This window comes from Carcharodon carcharias, chromosome 14 (genome assembly GCF_017639515.1).
Source record: "Carcharodon carcharias isolate sCarCar2 chromosome 14, sCarCar2.pri, whole genome shotgun sequence".
NCBI classification, from domain to species: Eukaryota; Metazoa; Chordata; class Chondrichthyes; order Lamniformes; family Lamnidae; genus Carcharodon; species Carcharodon carcharias.
This window is the reverse complement of record NC_054480.1, coordinates 27,206,109-27,225,798: the sequence shown is the minus strand read 5'-3', so window position 1 is coordinate 27,225,798 and position 19,690 is coordinate 27,206,109. Positions and strand designations below refer to the sequence as shown.

At 42.8% G+C, this 19,690-nt stretch overlaps 1 protein-coding gene across 1 annotated transcript in view; it reads left to right on the top strand.

The window, feature by feature from the left end:
* LOC121286902 (disks large-associated protein 4-like) overlaps positions 1-19,690 on the top strand; it is a 251,826-nt gene that overhangs the window by 48,419 nt on the left and 183,717 nt on the right. Inside the window, exon 2 of the mRNA XM_041204135.1 lies at positions 10,302-10,512. Within this exon, the coding sequence (XP_041060069.1) occupies positions 10,302-10,512 (211 nt within the window). The remainder of the gene's footprint in view (positions 1-10,301; positions 10,513-19,690) is intronic.

The following is a 19,690-nucleotide window of genomic DNA, read 5'->3' as shown; positions in this document are numbered from 1 at the left end:
AGCAGGTTTAAACTTTGCAGAGTTGTTTAAAGTGGTAAGGTAGCCTTTTGAATATGATCCTGGGACACCTTTGGGGGAGATCAACTGCCCTTTGGGAGAGGTAAGGTGGCCTTTGGGATTGTTAAACGTAGATGTGAATGTGCATAAAAAGTACATAAGCTCATTGGAACTGTCAAAATGAGCTGCCAAAAAGAACTGTCAAGCTGTCAAGGCATTTAAAACTCCTAGCCTTTAAATGTTTTTTTATAAATAACTGTCTGCAGTGTTTTCCTTAAAAAGTGTTTGTTATTTCACTGTGCCTGTTGACATAAGCCGAGAACATAACATAAGAAATAGGGATGGGAGTAGACCATTTGGCCCTTTGAGTCTGCTCCGCCATTAAATAAGATCATGGCTGATCTGCTTGTGTTTTGAATTCCACGTTCCCAACTACCTCCGAAAACCTTTGATTCCCTTGCCTAACAAGAATCTATCTACCTCTGCCATAAAAATATTCAATGACTCCGCCGCCTCCACCTTCTGAGGCAGAGAGTTCCAAAGTTGCACAACCCCCTGAGAGAAAAGAATTCTCCTAATCTGTGTCCTAAAAGGATGACCTCTAATTTTAAAACAGTGCCCCCTAGTTTTGGACTCAACCACAAGAGGAAACATCCTTTCCACGCCCACCTCATCAAGGCCGTTCAGGATCTTGCATACTTCAATCAAATCACCCCTCACTCTTCGAAACTCCTGTGGAATCAAGCCCAGCCTATCCAACCTTTCCTCATATGACAACCCACTCATTCCAGGCATCAATCTAGTAAACCTCCTCTGAGCTGCCTCCAATGCATTTACATCCTTCCTTAAATAAGGAGACCAAAACTGCAGACAGTATTCGAAGTGCAGTCTCACCAATACCCTGTATAACTGAAGCATAACATCCTTACTTTTAGGTTCTATTTCTCTCGGAGTAAAGGATAGCATTCCATTAACCTTCTTAATTACTTGTTACACCTGCAAACTACCTTTTTGTGATTCATGTACTAGAACACCTAGATCCCTCTGCACCTCATAATTATGCAGCCATTCTCCATTTAAGTAATACTCTGCTTTTTTGTTCTTACCGCCAAAGTGAACAACCTCAACTTTTCCCACATTAAACTCCATTTGCCAGATCTTTGCCCACTCGCTCAACCTATCTATATCTGTCTGCAGCCTCCTCATGTCCTCTTCACAACATACTTTCTTGCCTATCTTTGTGTCATCTGCAGGTTTAGCTACCGGGCCTTCACTCCCCTCAGCTAAGGCGTTGTTGTAAATTGTAAAAAGTTGAGGCTCCAGCATAGACCCTGTGAGACTCCACTCGTCATATCCTGCCAATCCGTAAAAAAAAACCTATTTATGCATACTCTCTGCTTTCTGCCATCCAGCTAATCTTCTACCCATGCTACTATATTACCCCCTACAGCATGTGCTTTTATTTTCAGCAATATCCTCTGCTTCCTCGAGATCCAAGTGCAGTCTGTCTTCAGGCTCTCCTTTATCCATAGCACATGTCACTCCTTCAAAAAAACTCCAATAAGTTGGTTAAACGTGATTTTCCTTTCATAAAACCATGCTGACTCTTCCTGGTTGTCTTGAGCTCTTCTAAGTGCCCGGCTATAACCTCCTATGATCGATTCTAACAACTTCCCCATGACAGACGTCAAGCTAACTGGCCTATAGTTTCCTGTTTTCTTCTTGAACAGAGGGGTTATATTTACTACTTTCCAGTCTGATGGGACCTTTCCAGAATCTAGCAAATTTTGAAAAATTAATACCAGGACATTACCCACCTCTTTTAAGACCCTAGGATGTAGTCCATCAGGACCTGGAGACTTGCCAGCCTGCAGCTCCATCAATTTGCTCAGTACTGTTTCCCTAGTGATTTCAATTTCATCAAGTTCCTCTCTCCCTTTCACATCCTGATTTGCAGCTATTACTGGAATGTTTTTTGTATCCTCTATAGTGAACACAGAAGCAAAATATTTGTTCATTTCTTCTGCCATTTCCTTATTATCTACTATTAACTCCCCAATGTCACTTTCTAGAGGACTAACACTCACTTTACTTACTCTTATCCTTTTTAAATACCTGTAAAAACTCTTGCTATCCATTTTTACATTTCTAGCTAGCTTCCTCTCGTACTCTAATTTCTTCCTCCTGGTTAACCTTTTAGTCATTCTCTGCCGTTCTTTATATTCTGACCAATCATCTGTCCTGCCACTCAACTTTATGGAATTGTATGCTTTTTCCTGAAGTTTAATGCTTTCCTTAACTTCTTTAGTTAACCACAGATTGTGGGTCCTCCCCTTGGAATTTTTCATTATAATAGGTGTGTGAATACTCTGAAATATCTCCTTAAATGTCTGCTGCTGCTTCTCTATTGATCTATCCTCTAGCCTAGTTTCCCAGTTCACTTCTGCTAGTTCAACTTTCATGCCCACATAGTTGCCCTTATTTAATAGCTCCTGAGAGATCTTACTGGATTAATGTTGCACGACTGATTTCACAACCTTCACAATTATTACAGTAGAGTGCCTCCGAGTTCTGTTTGATTGAGAGCTCAAAGTAGTTATAGTCTCCTTGAGGTGGGGCTATGAATTTCAATGCTTGTTTTTATAAGGGATTAAAGGAAGTTAAATATAATGAATGAGTTTTTATCAGTGAGAGCATTTTTTTCTGAAATAGTGAATTCTTTAATAGACACTTCATAACTACTTATCTCATCTCAGCTTGGGTCCTGAGGTCTGCCCTGAAATTGTGAGACTTCACTGGCGGCACAGATTTTCTCTTTCCTCATGCTGAGGGGATGCTGGGTGAGTTGGCATGGTAGGTATAAGGGCAAAGGATGGCAGTTGGGGGAATGGATTGGCATGAGTTTGCACCAAGTTGGCATAGGGTCTATAAAGAGCCATAACGATTGGGAAAAGGGGCTAGGTTGATGTAGAGAGTATGAGGGGCCATAGGAGAAGACTGGAGAGGCATAGATTAGCGTGGAGGGTATGAGGGCCATAGCGGTGGATGGAGGTGCATAGGTTGGCATGGAGGGGCCAAGGGGGGGGGGGGGGGTGAGAGGGAGGCATGAGGTGGCATGAATTGGCATGGATGGGGCATGGGGAGTGTGTGAGCAGGTTGTGGGGAGGACTGTTTTATGTTTTATAGCTTTTTTAAAAACCTTGACACAGTGCCGGTGCATTAAGGCAGGCCTTCAACCCAACCTGACTCCGCACCCAGCAGCCTCCTCACTTGTTCCAGGGTCGCCCACTGCAACTCTTGTCTTCACCCACCCAACCACCCCCCTCAATGCCACCCCCCCCCACCCCCCCCTTGCAACCCTCCCACCCGCACCCCAGACCAAAAATCCAGCCTTCTGGGACACTTTCTCCTGAGTCAAAATTGTGGAGCTGAGAATGTCTCAACTGTGCTGGGAGTGAAAAATCCAGGCCCTGATATGAGACTTGGTCTTGAGGGTCATTAATTTGGGGTGCTTCCAAATTTCTAGCCATTAGAATGAGGAAAGAGAGAATATGTGCTGCGAGTGAAGTCTCACAATTTCAGGGCTTTATTGTGCACATTCTGACATTACAGCATGCAATTTTCATTGAACTGAGCTGCAAAGCTAAACCCCATAGCACCGCTGGTGTCAGTGCTATGGAAACCCAAAGGTACTGTAAATTGTGACTGATCCACTTCTGGTTTGGCCACTATGGTATGCCATGCTTGGAAGGGTGCAAGCGTGGGCATGCCTGATGTGAACCAGAAGCACACAGAGTGGATAGATTTTGATGTCACTCAATGTCTAATGCTGATTTGGGGCCTAAACTGCCATGTTGGATCATACAGGACCAGTTAACGCCCTTGTTTAAACACTTTGAGACGAACATGCGTTAACTGCACAAGGGACCCCTGACTAGTGCCATTTAAAGGCATCAGCATGAGACTTTTAGGTGAGGTGCTTTTGGCTTTCTTTTGCTACTGCAATGTTAGTGGAAGTATTGTGTTCTGTATTATTGGAGGAATTCTGAAAATTTGTTGGAGTCAGAGGGGAACAGTGCTGGGATTGTCCACAGAGTTCAGTGGAGTTTAAAGACCTCTGAGCAGAAAGCCTGCTCTCACTCCTGGGGCTATAGTTTCAGACCCACTTGGGCTGCAGCACCTCAGGGAGATGGAGCACATGTGGCAGAAAGGGGAAGATTTGTGTGAACAGAGGAGGTGGAGGTTTCTTAATAAAAGGTCATACCCACTCAGGGTATTCAGAGAGCACTTCTACCTTCACTTCAGCCATGAGCAATGACTGAGGCAGCCACAGTTCACAATGAGGAGGCAACAAAACTTTGCCAACTCCTCCAACCAGACCTGCAGCCACAGAGCAGGGGGAGCGTGGTGTTGCCAGTGACCAAGAAGGTCACAGTTGCCCTCAATTTCAACGCCTCAGGGTCTTTCAAGATGTCGCCAACATTGCAAAGTTCACCACAAATCCCTAAATCAGGGAGGACACAGAGGCCTGTATGCGAGGAGACAGAACATTGTCTTCTCTCTGACCAAAGAGAAGCAGAAGGAGCGAACACATGACTTTACCTGAGTAGCAGGATTTCTATTGGTGCAAGGAGTCACTGAGTGCACACATGTGTCTTTGTGGGTACAACATCTCAACAAAGATGTACCAAACCAGAAAGAGTTCTGGCTCTGAAGAAGAGTCTTGAGGACTCAAAATGTTAACTGTTTCTCTCTCTCCACAGGTGCTGTCAGACCTGCTGAGTTTTTCCATCAGTTTCTGTTTTTATTTTCTTAAGTGCAGTTGGTATTTCACCATGCAAGGAAAACCATGTTGTTGAAGGGCCACTATCCACTATCCTGGCAGCAGCATTGATGCATTTATCCTCTGCCAGTCAGCAGTTCCTCCCCATATTCAAGCCACAGCATTGAGCCACAGCATGGCTGCTAGGTGAGGAGTGTTACCTGCTCTACATGTGTCTCTCTGTCATCTGAATACACGAGGAAGGTACAGTTATAATGAGAACCATGTGACAACCAGGAAAATTGTGGAGCAAACTATCAGGGTGCTGCAGCAACAACTCTGCTACCTCGGCAACATGAGGAGGGAGGCTCCTTCCAATATTCACCAGAACATATTTCCAAACTCAATGTAGCCTGCTGTGTCCTCCACAGCTTTCTCTCATAAGGCATGAGTCCTTGACACCAGGCCTATGGTGAGCACCTTGAAATGATGAAGAGGAGGGAGGGAAGAAGTATGGGAGACACCTTTGCACCGGATGGGCTGTCCGTGACTATCTCGTTGGACTCCAGCTTCCCAGAATACATCCTCACACCTCTGTTGCTGCACAATTCCTTACATTTCTATTCCCCTGCCATGGACCATCACAGTATCCCCTTGGCCAAAACACCACCAAAAATGTCCATCACAACTTTATCCATCAACACTTCCAATAATACATATAAAACTGAAGTAACCTGTGCTTTCCTTTAGTGCCTGTCTGTGGGTGCCTTTACCTGGCCTACTGCTCCTGAGCAGCACAACCCCAGTGGCTTCAGAATGGCTGGCGGAAGGCTGCCGACTTTCACTGGGGAAGTCTGCAGAAGGCCTTGGAGGATGACTTTGTGTAGCTCTGGGCCTTGCGGTCCCAGCTTCGGCCGTACTCTGGCTGACAGCAGTTTGGGGTGGCCAGCTGCAGGAGTGGCAGCGGTAGGAGCACGGATGCTGTCACTCTGAGAAAGGAAAGCATGTTCGTGCATCATAGAGGCCCTGCCACTCCCCCGTGGTGGCACCTCAGCAGTTCGAGTAAACCGCTGAAGCACAGGTTGCTGGGCTGCTGTGAGAGCCCACAAGACCCATCAAACACTAGGAATCTCAACCATAATTACAGCAATCTGAGCATCAAGCATGGATCTCATGACCTGAGTCTGAGCTTCCACTGCAGCACTGAGACATTGTGTGGTGTCTGCCTGTGCTGCAATGGAAGCTGAGACACTGACCACCAGACACTGCATCAAACTGAGCTCACAAGTGCTTTCATGGAGTTGGCCAGCACTTTCATACTAGAAAAGATGGGCTCCAAACTCTGCCCTCAAGCCTTGTTCAAGTTTGATTCCACCATATTCCTTGACAACGACAATAGTCCCTTTGGCAGGTTTGCTAATGCATCAAAACATTGCCATGTGCATTCTCATCAGCCTTTTCTTGGACAGGGCTCCATCAAAGTCCTAGTCTGGGTCCTTGCCCTTGCCCTCCTGGCAGCTGGCACACAACCTACGCTTCCCTCGCGCCTTGCAGCAGCTCACTGATGCCTGGTGACTCACCATGTGCAGATCCCAACTCTGTGCTGCCATCTGAAGTACAAACAGTTCCAGTAACTGAGCTTGCAGGTTCTCATGTCAGATCTAGTGTTGGTGCTTCTTCCTCAGGCATCTCCTCTTGTCTGCACCCTTCATGGCAAGGCACCACTGGCTGGCTAAGCGGCAAGTCTTGGGTGTCTGAAAGCATTATTGCAAAATGGGAGGGTTGGGTTGCAGGGAAGGTAGGGATTGGATGAAAAGCAAGAGGTCTGTAATAACACCATCTGCACCTGGGGGTGAGGGTGAATTGGGATTTGGGAGGGGGCATAGGCAGGAACATACCGTTATCCTGGATGTTCTCAATGATGGCCTCAGTGGCTGATGACAAAATGATTCATAGCATTGTCCCCTCCAAGGGGCCCCAAGGGATGCATTGGCGCCCGTTCCCTGCCAGTATCCTGCTGCTCCTTCCTATTATTGCTATGCAAGAGAGAGTGAAGAGTGCCAGTAAGTGAGTTGCAAGGTCTTTGGGTGATGTGTCTAAGGTAACTGAATAGCTGAAAGTATGTGGAAGCTGTGAAACGTGGATATGAGGCTTGCAGCATTGGTAAGTGTGTGAGGGTGAGGTGGAGCAGATGAATGTTACTCATGAGTCCATGATGGGGATGTGGTGCATTGAGCTGCAAGTGAGGGTGGTAGTGTGGTGGTTGGGTGATGGCATTTGAAGATGTATCCACTGACCTTGACCAGTTGTGATAGGTCATTGAACTTTTTGCAGAGCTGCAGCCAGCTCCTCGAAGCCATGACCTCAGTAGCTACCTGCTCGCATTCTCCTTGTGATGTAGGCCTTGAGGGCCTCTCAGCTCTTTCAGAAACATGATGTCTCTCCTCCTTTCCACCTTCTGAACTGACTGAGACCTCGAGCGCCACATCAGGGAAACCTGGGGGCCTTCTCTCTGGTCCCCTGTTCCATTGTCACCCTTTCTTCCTTCTCAAACACTTTTGGAGACAGTTCTACCATCTGCAGCCAGAGTGTCCCTTCTTTTTAAGAAAACAGGTTAGCTTTAAGAAGTGAAAGCTATCTTTAACTCATGCTAGCCATGCACACACCTGGACCCCCTCCTGAGCATGCAACCAGTCAGCAGTGTGTTCAGCGCTAGGCTGTATGCTGCAATCAAGGTGATGAGGAGGCGACACAAAGTTTCCATGTGCTACCTGCATCATTTTGAGTAGACTTGGGTGATCATGTCTGATGATATGTCATATGATACATCATATATCCCCCATGCTAGAAAACTGGCACTATTTAACTTTTAGGACATAATCTCAAAATATTCAAGAGAATAAAATGATATAGCAATGATATGCATTAGAAAAGCAAAAAAAAAGCATTCTTTATCTCTGCTAGCATCATGAAAATATAATAATTCTTATGATATTCTTGTGATTTATTGTATTAGTAGGTTAATAGTGGGGTTTGGATAGTTTGCATGTGTGTGTGTGTGCATGTGTGTGTGGAGTGGGGTGGGGGGGTGGTGGATAATTGAATTGGAGACAGTTGGTCTGGAGGCTTTGACTCATCAAAAGAAGGTTTGAAATGCTAAATACGTAAACATGGCTGAAGCCTTAGAATGTAAGAGGAGAATTTGCATTTTTAGATAAATCAAGGCAGCATTAATTTCAAATAGAAGAATTTTCTCTCCATCGGGGAGGCTGAGTTCAGGAGCGGGCACATGCAGGCGCACCGCCAATCAGTGCCTGCAACTGGCGGCGCGCCGCCATTTTATGTGGACAGGCCAATTAAGGCCCGCCCAGCGTGACGTCTGCCAGGAAGCGCTATGCGCTCCCTGTGTGGGTGGGGGGTAAATCCCCTCAGCCGAGAGTGCGCTCTTTTGCGCATGCATGCAAATGAGTGCACTCATCTCCCTGAGGCTAAGTGCTGCCTCAGGGAGATCGGCTTCAAATTTAAAAATGGTAAATGTGGAGAAATAAAATTTCTCTTACATGTCCCCTCATGTGAAACTGTCACATGAGTTGGGACATGTCTATCACTTTTAATTAAACTTTTATTAAAGTTTTAAAAACCTGAATGAAACCTCATCCTGACCGTTATGATAACATGATCAAGTTTCCCACATGGATTTGATCTGCCTGGCACACATCATCTGCCATGTCATAATACTAGATATGACAAATGACTTTTAACTATTAACATTCAAAATCAACAGCATGGCATAAAGAGTCATGTATGACCCCAAATTTTCTCAACTTTTTCAGTGAATCTTTGCACTAGAATGAGTTTTGTGCATATTTTGGTCTGCAAGTTAGGATAAATCTAATGTACATAGGTTTTTGGTCTATAATGGCTGTACTGTAATTTCTAGTCTGATCCAAAATATCTTTATGTGTGTGCACAGTTAAGCTGCTGGGAGGTCATTATCATATATTATATGATACGCAATGGTATAGGAGTGTCCAAATGGTGAGTAGCACCCTAAATATACCAAGATTAATTCACAATGAGGTGGTGCTACCATCAGCTGATATTGATGGAAGTACTTTCCTTTCTGCCATTTGGAGAATCTTTGAAAGGTGGTTGCTGAAGTTATGGAAGAACTTTTGAAGCAGAAATTTTGATTAAACTTGTACAGAGATAAAAGGAAAAGCTTCACATGGCTATGCAGTCTAGCAGGGGCGTGGGAAAAATTAAACAGTTCTTTCAAAGAGCTGGAACAAGCGCAATGGGCCAAATGGCCTCTTCCGGCGCTGTAGGAATCACACCCATAGAAAATGCAATTTTTTAGTGTACACAGTTTGCAAATTCAATAGTTCGTCATGTTTTCTTTTAAAAGTTATATTCAGAATTTCTTAAGAGAAACCCAAATTATAGTCTGAAAATTGTCCTTAATTCATGAAGCTATGAGAAATTAATGATGTTTTTAAATTACAAGCAGGACACTGTAGGGTTCTATAGATAGGCTGGAGGCTTTTTTGTGCATAGCATGGTCCGTTGGCAATAACATCCTAGAATATTGCTGGTCTCTTAAAGCTCTGAATACTGATGAAGCAAAGGAAAAAGATTTTGGTGGCTTATTTACATATCTGAAGGTTAAAACTTGCCTTTCATCCCAGATATAAGAAGCTTATAAAACTTCAAGGGCTATGGTGTCACTATATTTACACATATAATGCAATATATGTATCATAGGCAATAAGGTGGGCTTATAAAATAAAAAGGGTTATTATGTATAGAATAACAGCTGGGCTCATGTTCATTGCCACAAAGCTCAATCTGCTGGTGAATATGACCTGAACCTTGAAATTATATTAAAACAACATGATTCTCTTTTTACATTGCTATATTGGGGAGATGGTAGCTTAGGTGGTAATGTCATTGGACTAGTAATCCAGAAGCACAGGTTAATGACAGCTATCATCGATTGTTGTAGAAACCCATTGGGCTTTCCAATGTCCTTTAGGGAAGGAAATCTGTCATTTCCAATCAATCTGGCCTACATGTGACTACTGCAGATCCACAGCAATGTGGTTGATTCTTAACTGCTGTCTGAAATGGTCTAGCAAGCCACTCAGTTCAAGGACAATTAGGGATGGGTAACAAATGCTGACCTGGCCAGCGACACCCACATACCAGGAATAATTTTAAAAATTATTGTGTTCCAGCTCACCATTATAATGGTAGTCTGAGAATAATGGTGGATGTAATGTCATGTGATAGATGAGTGAGTATAATAGCTATCATGATGAATGTTCTCGGGTGCATTATATTATCTCACATGACAGGGCCAATAATACAAAAAAACGTTTTTGGTGGTATCATAAAAGAAAATTCAAACCTCCAGTATATTTTATCATAATGTATAAGTAATCTCCTTAGAGTAACATTATGCTGTTACTCTTTCATTATCATTGAAATAAATGAAGTGGAAAAGCTTTTGGTCTAATAAAGGTTACTCCATCTTGAGCAGGTCCCTCTCCACGAAGACTGGAATAGCACTCTTTCCCGTGGAAAAGTGGGGGAAATTCCCTGTCGACGAATGCGTAGCGGCAGCTACATAAAGGCAATGGGAGATGATGACAGTGAAGACTCTGAAATGAGCCCTAAGCCATCCCCAAAGACTGCAGCAAGACGTCAAAGCTATCTCAAGGCCACACAGCAATCACTCAGTGAGCAGATCAGTCAGCGGAAGTAAGTTTTCATACTCATTTCTTTCATACATCCTGCTGTTTTGTTGCAGAAAAAGCATTGTTTTTATTTTGTTAGGTAGTGCTTCATTATCATGACTTTCATATTTCTTTTGGGAATCATTAAATTGTTAAGTAGCTTTTGTAACCAGGGATTTGTGAACGGCTGTGCTTGATTCAAGAAATTGAATGTAAATAACAATGACAAAGTGATCTTGCTTTAGAAAATCATGTTTAGTGGAAGGAAGGTTTTCTTCGTTCCAAGGTTATTTCATAGTTTGGTGCTTCAAATAAATTCATGATTTGGTAAATCAAACTGCTGTCCTTTCCATTGAGAAATTTCAGTTGGAAACCAGCTCAGAAATAGAGAATTAAAGCAACATCTTTCTTAAAGGGCAGTCCTCATCTTGCTGACCATTTAAAATGTTGAGATAAAAACAAAAAACTGTGGATGCTGGAAATCCAAAACAAAAACAGAATTACCTGGAAAAACTCAGCAGGTCTGGCAGCATCGGCGGAGAAGAAAAGAGTTGACGTTTCGAGTCCTCAAAAGGACTCGAAACGTCAATTCTTTTCTTCTCCGCCGATGCTGCCAGATCTGCTGAGCTTTTCCATTTAAAATGGTGACATGTTTCAATGGACAATAGATTGTGCTATTTCTATTGTGATAACCATAACATTGGTTTAAAAAAACATTGTGCAGCCAGGACCCATAGCCCAGGATAACGCTTTCAAATGATCTGATAATGTAAGTTTCTGCCATAGTGACTCTAATATTTTGCTAACAAGTGGGAATAAAAAGGGATGTTGAGCACGCACACACACACATACACTCTCACTCATACACACACTCTCTCTCTCTCGCACAAGCGCACACACTCTCTCACACACTCTCACTCACTCTCTCACTCACTCACTCACTCATTCACTCACTCTCACATACACAAGCGCGCGCGCACACGCACACACACACACACACACACACACACACACACATACATTATTAAAATGGTCCATTGCAACATTTGCTGTTAACCAAAATGCAAAAGATTAAATTATTTACTCAATACCTTTCCCCCTTCATATTAACTCAAAGGCCAAAAGAACAGGTGCCTTAAAATTGGTTTTCCTTCTGGCACAAGGCTACTAATATTTTATTTGTAACACAAAAATATGGAAATAGTTGTACAGTGCTATTATAGGCCATCTTTTGATGTATTACCAGTAGTCATCGGTCATGTGTGCTCTGCCCAAAGGTAGGTCAATGACTCATTGTCTGCTAATGCTTCATCCTGAGCCATTTTCTTTCCAGTTTTTGCCAGTGGGGTTTTGCCATTGCCTTCTACTCTCAGGGGTAGGTCCCGAGTCTACCTGAGCCAAAACAGGAATTGAACCCATGTTGTTGGTGTTATTCTGAACCACACAGTAGCCAGCTAGCCAACTGAACTAACCAGCCCCCCATTATCAGTAGTGCACAGCACCAATTGTGCCACTTGTTGCTCACAGCATTTTTCTGATCCTGTCAAACAAATCCAATGCAGTTAAACCTCAAAATAACACAGTCATTGAACAGTGAAGCAATTAAACTAATAAGTGGTCAAAAACATGAATAAAGTTCTGTCTAAAATGTCACAACAAGGTAAGCTCTTAATGCTTCAATGTATTATTATAATAGAGTGGAAAGTTATAGATTTATACCAAAGTTTCTGCCACCCGGGCTCCTATGACAACATTTTAAAACAATTGAATAATTTTAATTGACACTAAAGGCTATTAAATCATGCAGACCAAAAATTTTCTAACTGGATAAAAGTAATGTGAAACTTGACAGGGGCATCATCTTTGTGAATATGTTTTTGAAATTTATTTCACTGATCTCGAAATCTGTGATGCAATGGCCAAAATTGCTTTAAACCACTTTACATTGGTTGCCTGTGACAATTGGCACATGGCTCTGATAGCAGGGCTCATGTTTCCATGAAAAGTCAACATTACAACCAGAGCCTTCCCATGAAACTAGGGTCTAGAAAATTAACCACACAGTGCCTGTTTTTCAGATGCTATATGCTTCCAATGTGGGGTAGCACATTGACATTCCCAGCCAGAAGCGTGCCACCCGCCACATTGAATAAAGTAGATGTGTTGGCAGCAGGAGTACGTGTCAGGAACATTTAAACGTCAGACAATTTATTCAGATTTGGGTCCTTCCTAACTTGCAAGACTTTCGATTGTCCTAGTACTTTACTTGCCATGTGCTGATCACACCATAGCAAAACATGGCAACCTGACCACTTGGTGAGGAAATTGTCCAACTCCTCCAAATTTGCCCAAATTTAAATTTTCCTAATTAAAATCAAATCAATCCAATTTGGATTTTACATTTAGCTCAGAGTTCTTCCCTAGTTATAACTGCATTTTCTAGTCTGTCAATTTGATTCCGAACTCTGAAGGTACATATTGAGTTAGGTCACCTCAATCACAAATGCCAGATTACACTGCCATATGCACCGGCAGCTCAGAGTTTCCTCTAAACACTTGAATCCTGCTCCCCTAACATCTCATGCAAGCCAGTGCTGCATCCAGCTAGTAGCTGACCAAAGGGATGGGGATCTGGAAAACCACTCCTCTGGTAACTCCTTGTGGAACTGTAACCCTTCCACTCGATGGCAGGAATGATTTTCCTGGGAACTAAATCATATATGTATTTGTAAATATTACTTACTGTCAATAACTCAAAGGCATATTTTTGTAAAAAAGAATTGAATTATTCTGCCATTTAAATTTATCAATTTTGAATTCAGAGTAGACTGAACTTGGTGGTTCTCTCTCTTTTAAAGGCAAGCAGAGGATCAAATCCATATAAGGAGTACAGCTTTGCAGGCACACCCTCTGTTAACTGGAAGTGCTAGTCTTATGCCAACAGGTAGCTTTTAAATAGCTGTGTTTATTCAGGTCATGAAGTGATGACACACAATGGAATATTGGTCCTTGTGTCAGCTCCTCAGCATATCCTATTGCAGGGTTACTTTGGATTTGATAACTACAAAAATTGTGTTGTTGCTGCTTGTAGCAACTCCCACCAGGAGATCTGCTGTCATGGTATGTCACGCTCTCCTGTCTCGCACCATCCTCACACATCCATTGTAGCTCTCCTGTGATGTCCATCATCCAACTACGCCTAGGTCGACCCCTCTTCCTGCTGCCTTCCACTTTGCCCTCTGCAACGTCTCAGCTCTGATCAAATGGCCAAAATACTGACATTTTCTTTTCTGGATGTCACTTCTTAAGAGTTCTTTTTGTACTTACCACTCCATTGGTCTTATGGCTTGTATGGTATTTTTAGCATAAGACTTAGCATCCACATTTCAAAGGGCTTTATTTTCTTCTACATATCTTTATTTATTATCCAGGTTTCTGAGGCATACTGGAAGGTGTATAGAATGTAGCATCTTATGAGTGTTTCCTTATTACAAGTTTGAGTGTCCTTGTTGTTAACATATCCTTCATCTTCACAGAATTATTTCTGGCTATCTCTATCCTTCCTCTAATTTCAGCATCACATCTACCATCTTCTGCTATCATTTGCCCTAAATAGACAAACTTATCTACTTGTTCTAATGTGACACCATCAACTTAATCTTCACTCTGGTTTCTTCTAATGCATTCCTTCTAACTACTGTTGTTTTTGTCTTTTTGGTGTTCTTACTCAATCCATATTCTAAACTTGTAGATTTTACGTGATCTAAGATATTTTGTAGAGCCTCTTTGATTCTGCAAATAGTGCTATTTCACCAGTGTACCACAGATTTGTTATATTCTTGCCTCCAGTTTGTTGCAATGTGATATAAATCTTTTGTCTTTTGGACAAGGAGTTAAATTGAGGTCCACTTAGGTAAAAGATCCCATGGCACAATTTCAAAGGGGAGGAGGGGAGTTATCCAAAGTGTCCAGGCCAAAAGTTATCCCTCAATCAACATCGCAAAAACATATTATCCGGTCGTTTTTGTTTGTGGGAGCTTGCTGTGCAAAAAATGGTGGCTGTGTTTCCTACATGACAGCAGTGACTACATGTCAAAAGTACTTCCTGAGCTGTAAAGCCCTTTGGGACATCTTGAGATGGTGAAATGCGCTCTATAAATGCAAGCCTTTCTTTTCAAATACGTTTGAGAAAGCCTGAATCTTAAAAGGAATATTAAAGCTCTCCCTTATTTAGTGCTTGCTCTCCACACACGTCTTTTACACCACACTGCAGGTCTGACAATAAGAGAACCAGGACTCTATTGCTTGGGAATCCAATAGACAATTGCCTCTAATAGGACAATGTCAGCTCAGCTCAATCTTAATTAGTCACATCCCAAAGGCCAGACAATCACACCTTATAGCTCCTTTGCAAATCTGAGGCTAACTACTGAGAAACTGCAGAGGACACCCTGGAGCCTGGATAGGAACACCTCTATCATTTATTTTAGGAGACTGTAAAGTCCTGGTATTGATGAAGCCATTCGATTAGACTAACCCTAATTATCAACTGGGCACCATTACAGTATTCACATCAATAGGATGAAGATTTCACTCTCACTAGAGTTCACTTCATTTTCTGACTCATTAACAAAACAAAACAATACAGAACTGACAATTTAATGCTTAGGGTCATTGTTTGCGTATGGTTGTGGCAAAAAAACAATAGTTTTGTACCCCATGCACAGTTGTAAAATTGCCAATGTATACTAAACACTGGTAAATTGAACAGACATTCCACAACTTGGTATTCAATATTTCCATATATTTTAAAATACGGCCTGTTGATGGTTTCAGACAGTTTCAGCCAGTTTCAGCCTTCGTGTCCAAAAGACAAAAGATTTATATCACACTTATTTCCATCCAAGAAAACTCAACACAGCAAGATCACATTTTCTAGGTTAAGAGCATGCGTTTAGCTACCAGAGTGATAACATTACAAAACCTTAATACCACTGAATGCCATGCAAACTAAATCTATCTCTGGCATATTTTTTCACACGTGAACCAGAATCTATAGCTGGATCTTGAATGAAGTTGAGTATTCTGATGCAGTACCAAACCTGCAAGTTGAGTCTACACATTGATCACTCTTTTTGTGAAGTTTTTCCTGCTATCTGTCCTGAATTGACTTCTCAGTTCTGCCCTCTTCTAACCATTGACTCAGCTTTCCTTCAAGTAGCACTTTGGATTTAGTTTATTAATGCCTATAAACATCTTATAAAGTCTATCGATTCACAATTGCCTGCCTTTATGGAAGACACATTGTTTTTGTTAATTCATCATATTCTTTGGTCAATTTATAAGCTTCTTTAAATAATTATGAATTGAATTCATAATTCAGCTGACCCAACCCCTCTAATAGTATGCCTATAAGTCAATGCAGTTACAGACACAATAATAAGCATCAGTCACTGTCAAACAGATGAGGAAACAGAGTCAACAGCAGGTGAGTGACAATTGTGCAGCTATATCAACTCAAGCTGCCAATATTTAAAATGCTGGTAGCTCAAGAAGCTAAGAAGAGCATTATGCCTACTTGCTATGATCTTTCCTTGGCCCCCTTCAATTTTTCAACAGTGTTGCCCCTTGGCGGCATCATCTGAATACACAGCATCAGTTTACACAAGTACGCCAGAGAATAACCTGCAATGGTTTTGCTTCCTGGTCCTGCATCATTACGTCAGGAGACCCCCAAGGATCTATCCTTGACCCCCCTCCTCTACAATTCCCATCTACATGCTGCCCCGCAGCAGCATCAACTGAATACAGATCAAGTTCCATGTGTACACTGGCAACACTCACCTCCATCGCATTACCACCTCTCTTGACCCCTCAACTGTCACATTATTTGTCCAACATCCAATATTGGACAAGTAGAAATTTCCTCCAACTAAATACTAGGAAGACTGAAGTATTGGCCGGGATTTCTGGCCTTGTTGTGGGTGGGACACGCCGCGGGTGAGGAGGTGCCCCAGCCAGAAGTCCATCGATTTGCGGCAGGACCGGAAGATCGTGGCACAGCTGGGAGTGAAAATCCCACCCATTGTCTTTGGTCCCTACCCCAAACTCTGTTCTCTGATCACCATTTCTAGCCCTCTCTCCGACAACTCTCTGAAGCTGAGCCAGACCATTTCCAACATCCATGTTGTGTTTGACCCCAGAATGAAATTCCAACCACGCATCTGCTCCGTCACCAAGACTGCCACCTTTATAACATTACCCGACTCCCACCCTGCCTCAGCTCATCTAGCACTGGGGCCCTCATCCTTACCTTTGTTATCTCTAGATTTATTAAAATGCTTTCTTGGCCAGCCTCCCACCTTCCAACCTAATAAACTTGAGCTCATCCAAAATTCTACTGTTCTTATTCTGGATCGCACCAAATCTTGTGTTCAACCATCGCCCCTGTGCTTGCTGACCTTCGCTAGCTCCCAGTTAGACAACGGCCCCATTTACAATCCCCATTCTTGTTTTCAAATCTCCCCATGGTCTTGTCCGCCAGCCCTACGAGCCTTCGAAATCCCTGTGATCCTTCAGTTCTGGCATCTTGCGCATCCCTGATTTTAATCATCTGTGGCAACTATGTGCCACTATGTGTCCCTAGGCTGTAAGCTCTGGAATTTCCTCTTGCAATTTAAATTTACAAATTTAGAGAGAGGATGCTCTGTAGAGGTGCTCCCCCACCACCCCTCTTCCCAAACCCAACAGTGGTAGTCCTGCTGCAAAAGTCATTATTTAATGGGGAGGGGAGGCGATGGCTGGACTAGTAATCCAGAGGCCCAGGGTAATTCTCTGGGGACCTGGGTTCAAATCCTGCCACGGCAGATGGTGGAATTTGAATTCAACAAAAAAATCTGGAATTAAAAGTCTAATGCTGACCATGAAACCATTGTCGATTGTTGTGAAAAACCCATCTGGTTCACTAATGTCCTTTAGGGAAGGAAATCTGCTGTCCTTACCTGGTCTGGCCTACATGTGACTCCAGACCCACAGCAATGTGGTTGACTCTTCAATGCCTTGAACAAGGGCAATTAGGGATGGGCAATAAATGTTGGCCTAGCCAGCGATACTCACATCCCATGAATGAGTTTTTTAAAAAAAGTTAAATTTTTAAATTTGGAGAGAGGATGCCTCCATTTTGCAATGTCCTCTCATACCTTCCCTTGCAGCCTGCTGCTCTCTCCAAGCTGCAAGGCCTCTCATTGGCCCTCCAGCTTTGACAGCCTGTCCGCCGTCCTTAATTGGATGGTATTAAGCCTGCCTATTGACCATTAATTGGCTGTCTCGGTGAAACTCACAATGCCTAACTGTTTCCTACAGAATGCGGGTATACAATGAGCCTGACAGCAGGGTTCAGACATCTGGGGGGGGAAGTCCTGTCCTTGCTGTCCGACTTGCACCACTCTGTTGTTAGCTTTGCGAAAACTGCATCTTACCCACCGCCTCAACATTGAAATGCACTGAACAATGTGAAACTGCTGCATTTGCTTGGCAGATACAAACTAAATTCACCACGGCACGTTAAATCTGATTAGCACAATCTCAAGTACTCTTTAACTTTGCAATAAGTGCTAATGAACCTGTTGTTGGAGATTTTAAAAATATCAGGTTACTCTCTGCCTCTCTACCTCGCTCTTCTGCTTTAAGGTGCTCCTTAAACCTTTAACTGAGGTTTTGGTCATCTATCCTGATTTCTCCTTCTGTGGCTCGGTGTCACAATTTCTTATTAATAACACTCTTGTTAAGCGCCTTGGGATATTTTATTGCATTAAATGTGCTATATAAATACGAGCTATTGTTGCTTTCAATCTCCTTAAGAAATTTTAAAATCATTTTACTTTCTCATTAGCCAGTTGAAAATATTCTTTAATAATTATACCTTTAACAGTGAATTTTAAAAATTCTGTAGAACAACAGAAGCCTGCAACAAAGTTTCCCATTACTCTTTGAAATGAAATCACTGTCCTGACCATAGGGGATGTTGCCACCTGCTGGTTGATATTTTTCTAACAAGCAAACTGTCTTTTCCTCACTGATAGAAAGTACAGATTCCTATCTTTAAGGTATATTAGGTCAGATGCTGCTGTTACTGGGTATCTAACAGCATCCACCTTTAGTTAAATTTGTCCTTGCACCCTTCAACTCAAAGCAATTTTTCCTGCAAATTTGCTGAAAGTGTGGGCTGAAAGTGATAGAAACAGGATATCTGGGGACCAGAGTGAACAGGGCAACCCTCCTTAACCAATCAGATTGAAAGATGGAAGGGAAAAAAACCCAAGGACAGAGTAAAAGGGTGAATTAAAGGAGTAAATCAAACCAGGTGCAGAAAGAGAAATAAAGAATGAGAAAGGAAGATTGAATTAAGGGAGAAAAAATAAACAAAAAGTTTTTTTTTACATTTTAAACTTGGCATTTTTAAAATCTCCAACAGGTTCATTAGCACTTATTGCAAACTTAAAGAGTACTTGCGATTGTGCTAATCAGATTTAACTTTCTGTGGTGAATTTAGTTTGTACCTATCAAGCAAATGCAGCAGCTTCACATTGTTCAATGCATTTCAGTGTTGAGGCGGTGGGTAAGATGCCGTTTTCTCAAAGCTAACAACAGAGTGGTGCAACTCGGACAGGATTTTCCCTTCAGGTGTCTGAACCCCATTGTCAGGCTCATTGTGTACCCGCATTGTATGGAAAGCAGTTAGGCATTGTGAGTCTCACCGAGTCAGCCAATTACTGGTCAAAGGGCAGGCTTAATGCCATCCAATTAAGGATGGCGGACAGGTTCTCAAAGCTGGAGGACCAATGAGAGAGGCCTTGCAGCTTGGAGAGAGCAGCAGGCTGCAATGGAAGGTACGAGAGGGCATTGCAAAATGGAGGCATCTTCTCTCCAAATGTATAAATTTAAATTAAATAATGGCTTTTGCAGCAGGGCCACTACTGTTGGGTTTAGGGAGAGGGGTGGTGGGGGAGCACCTCTACAGGGCAGCCTGCTGCAGCTGCTACAGCAAGCATCTAGGCCTCCAAGCAGTCTAACTGGCCCCTGTTACCTGCAGAGACCTGGAAAATCCCAGTCAGCTTCCTTCAGTTAGCCTTAAGTGGCCATCTCACCTCTACAAAAGTGACTTCTGGGTGGGATGGAGCAGGGAACTGTCACA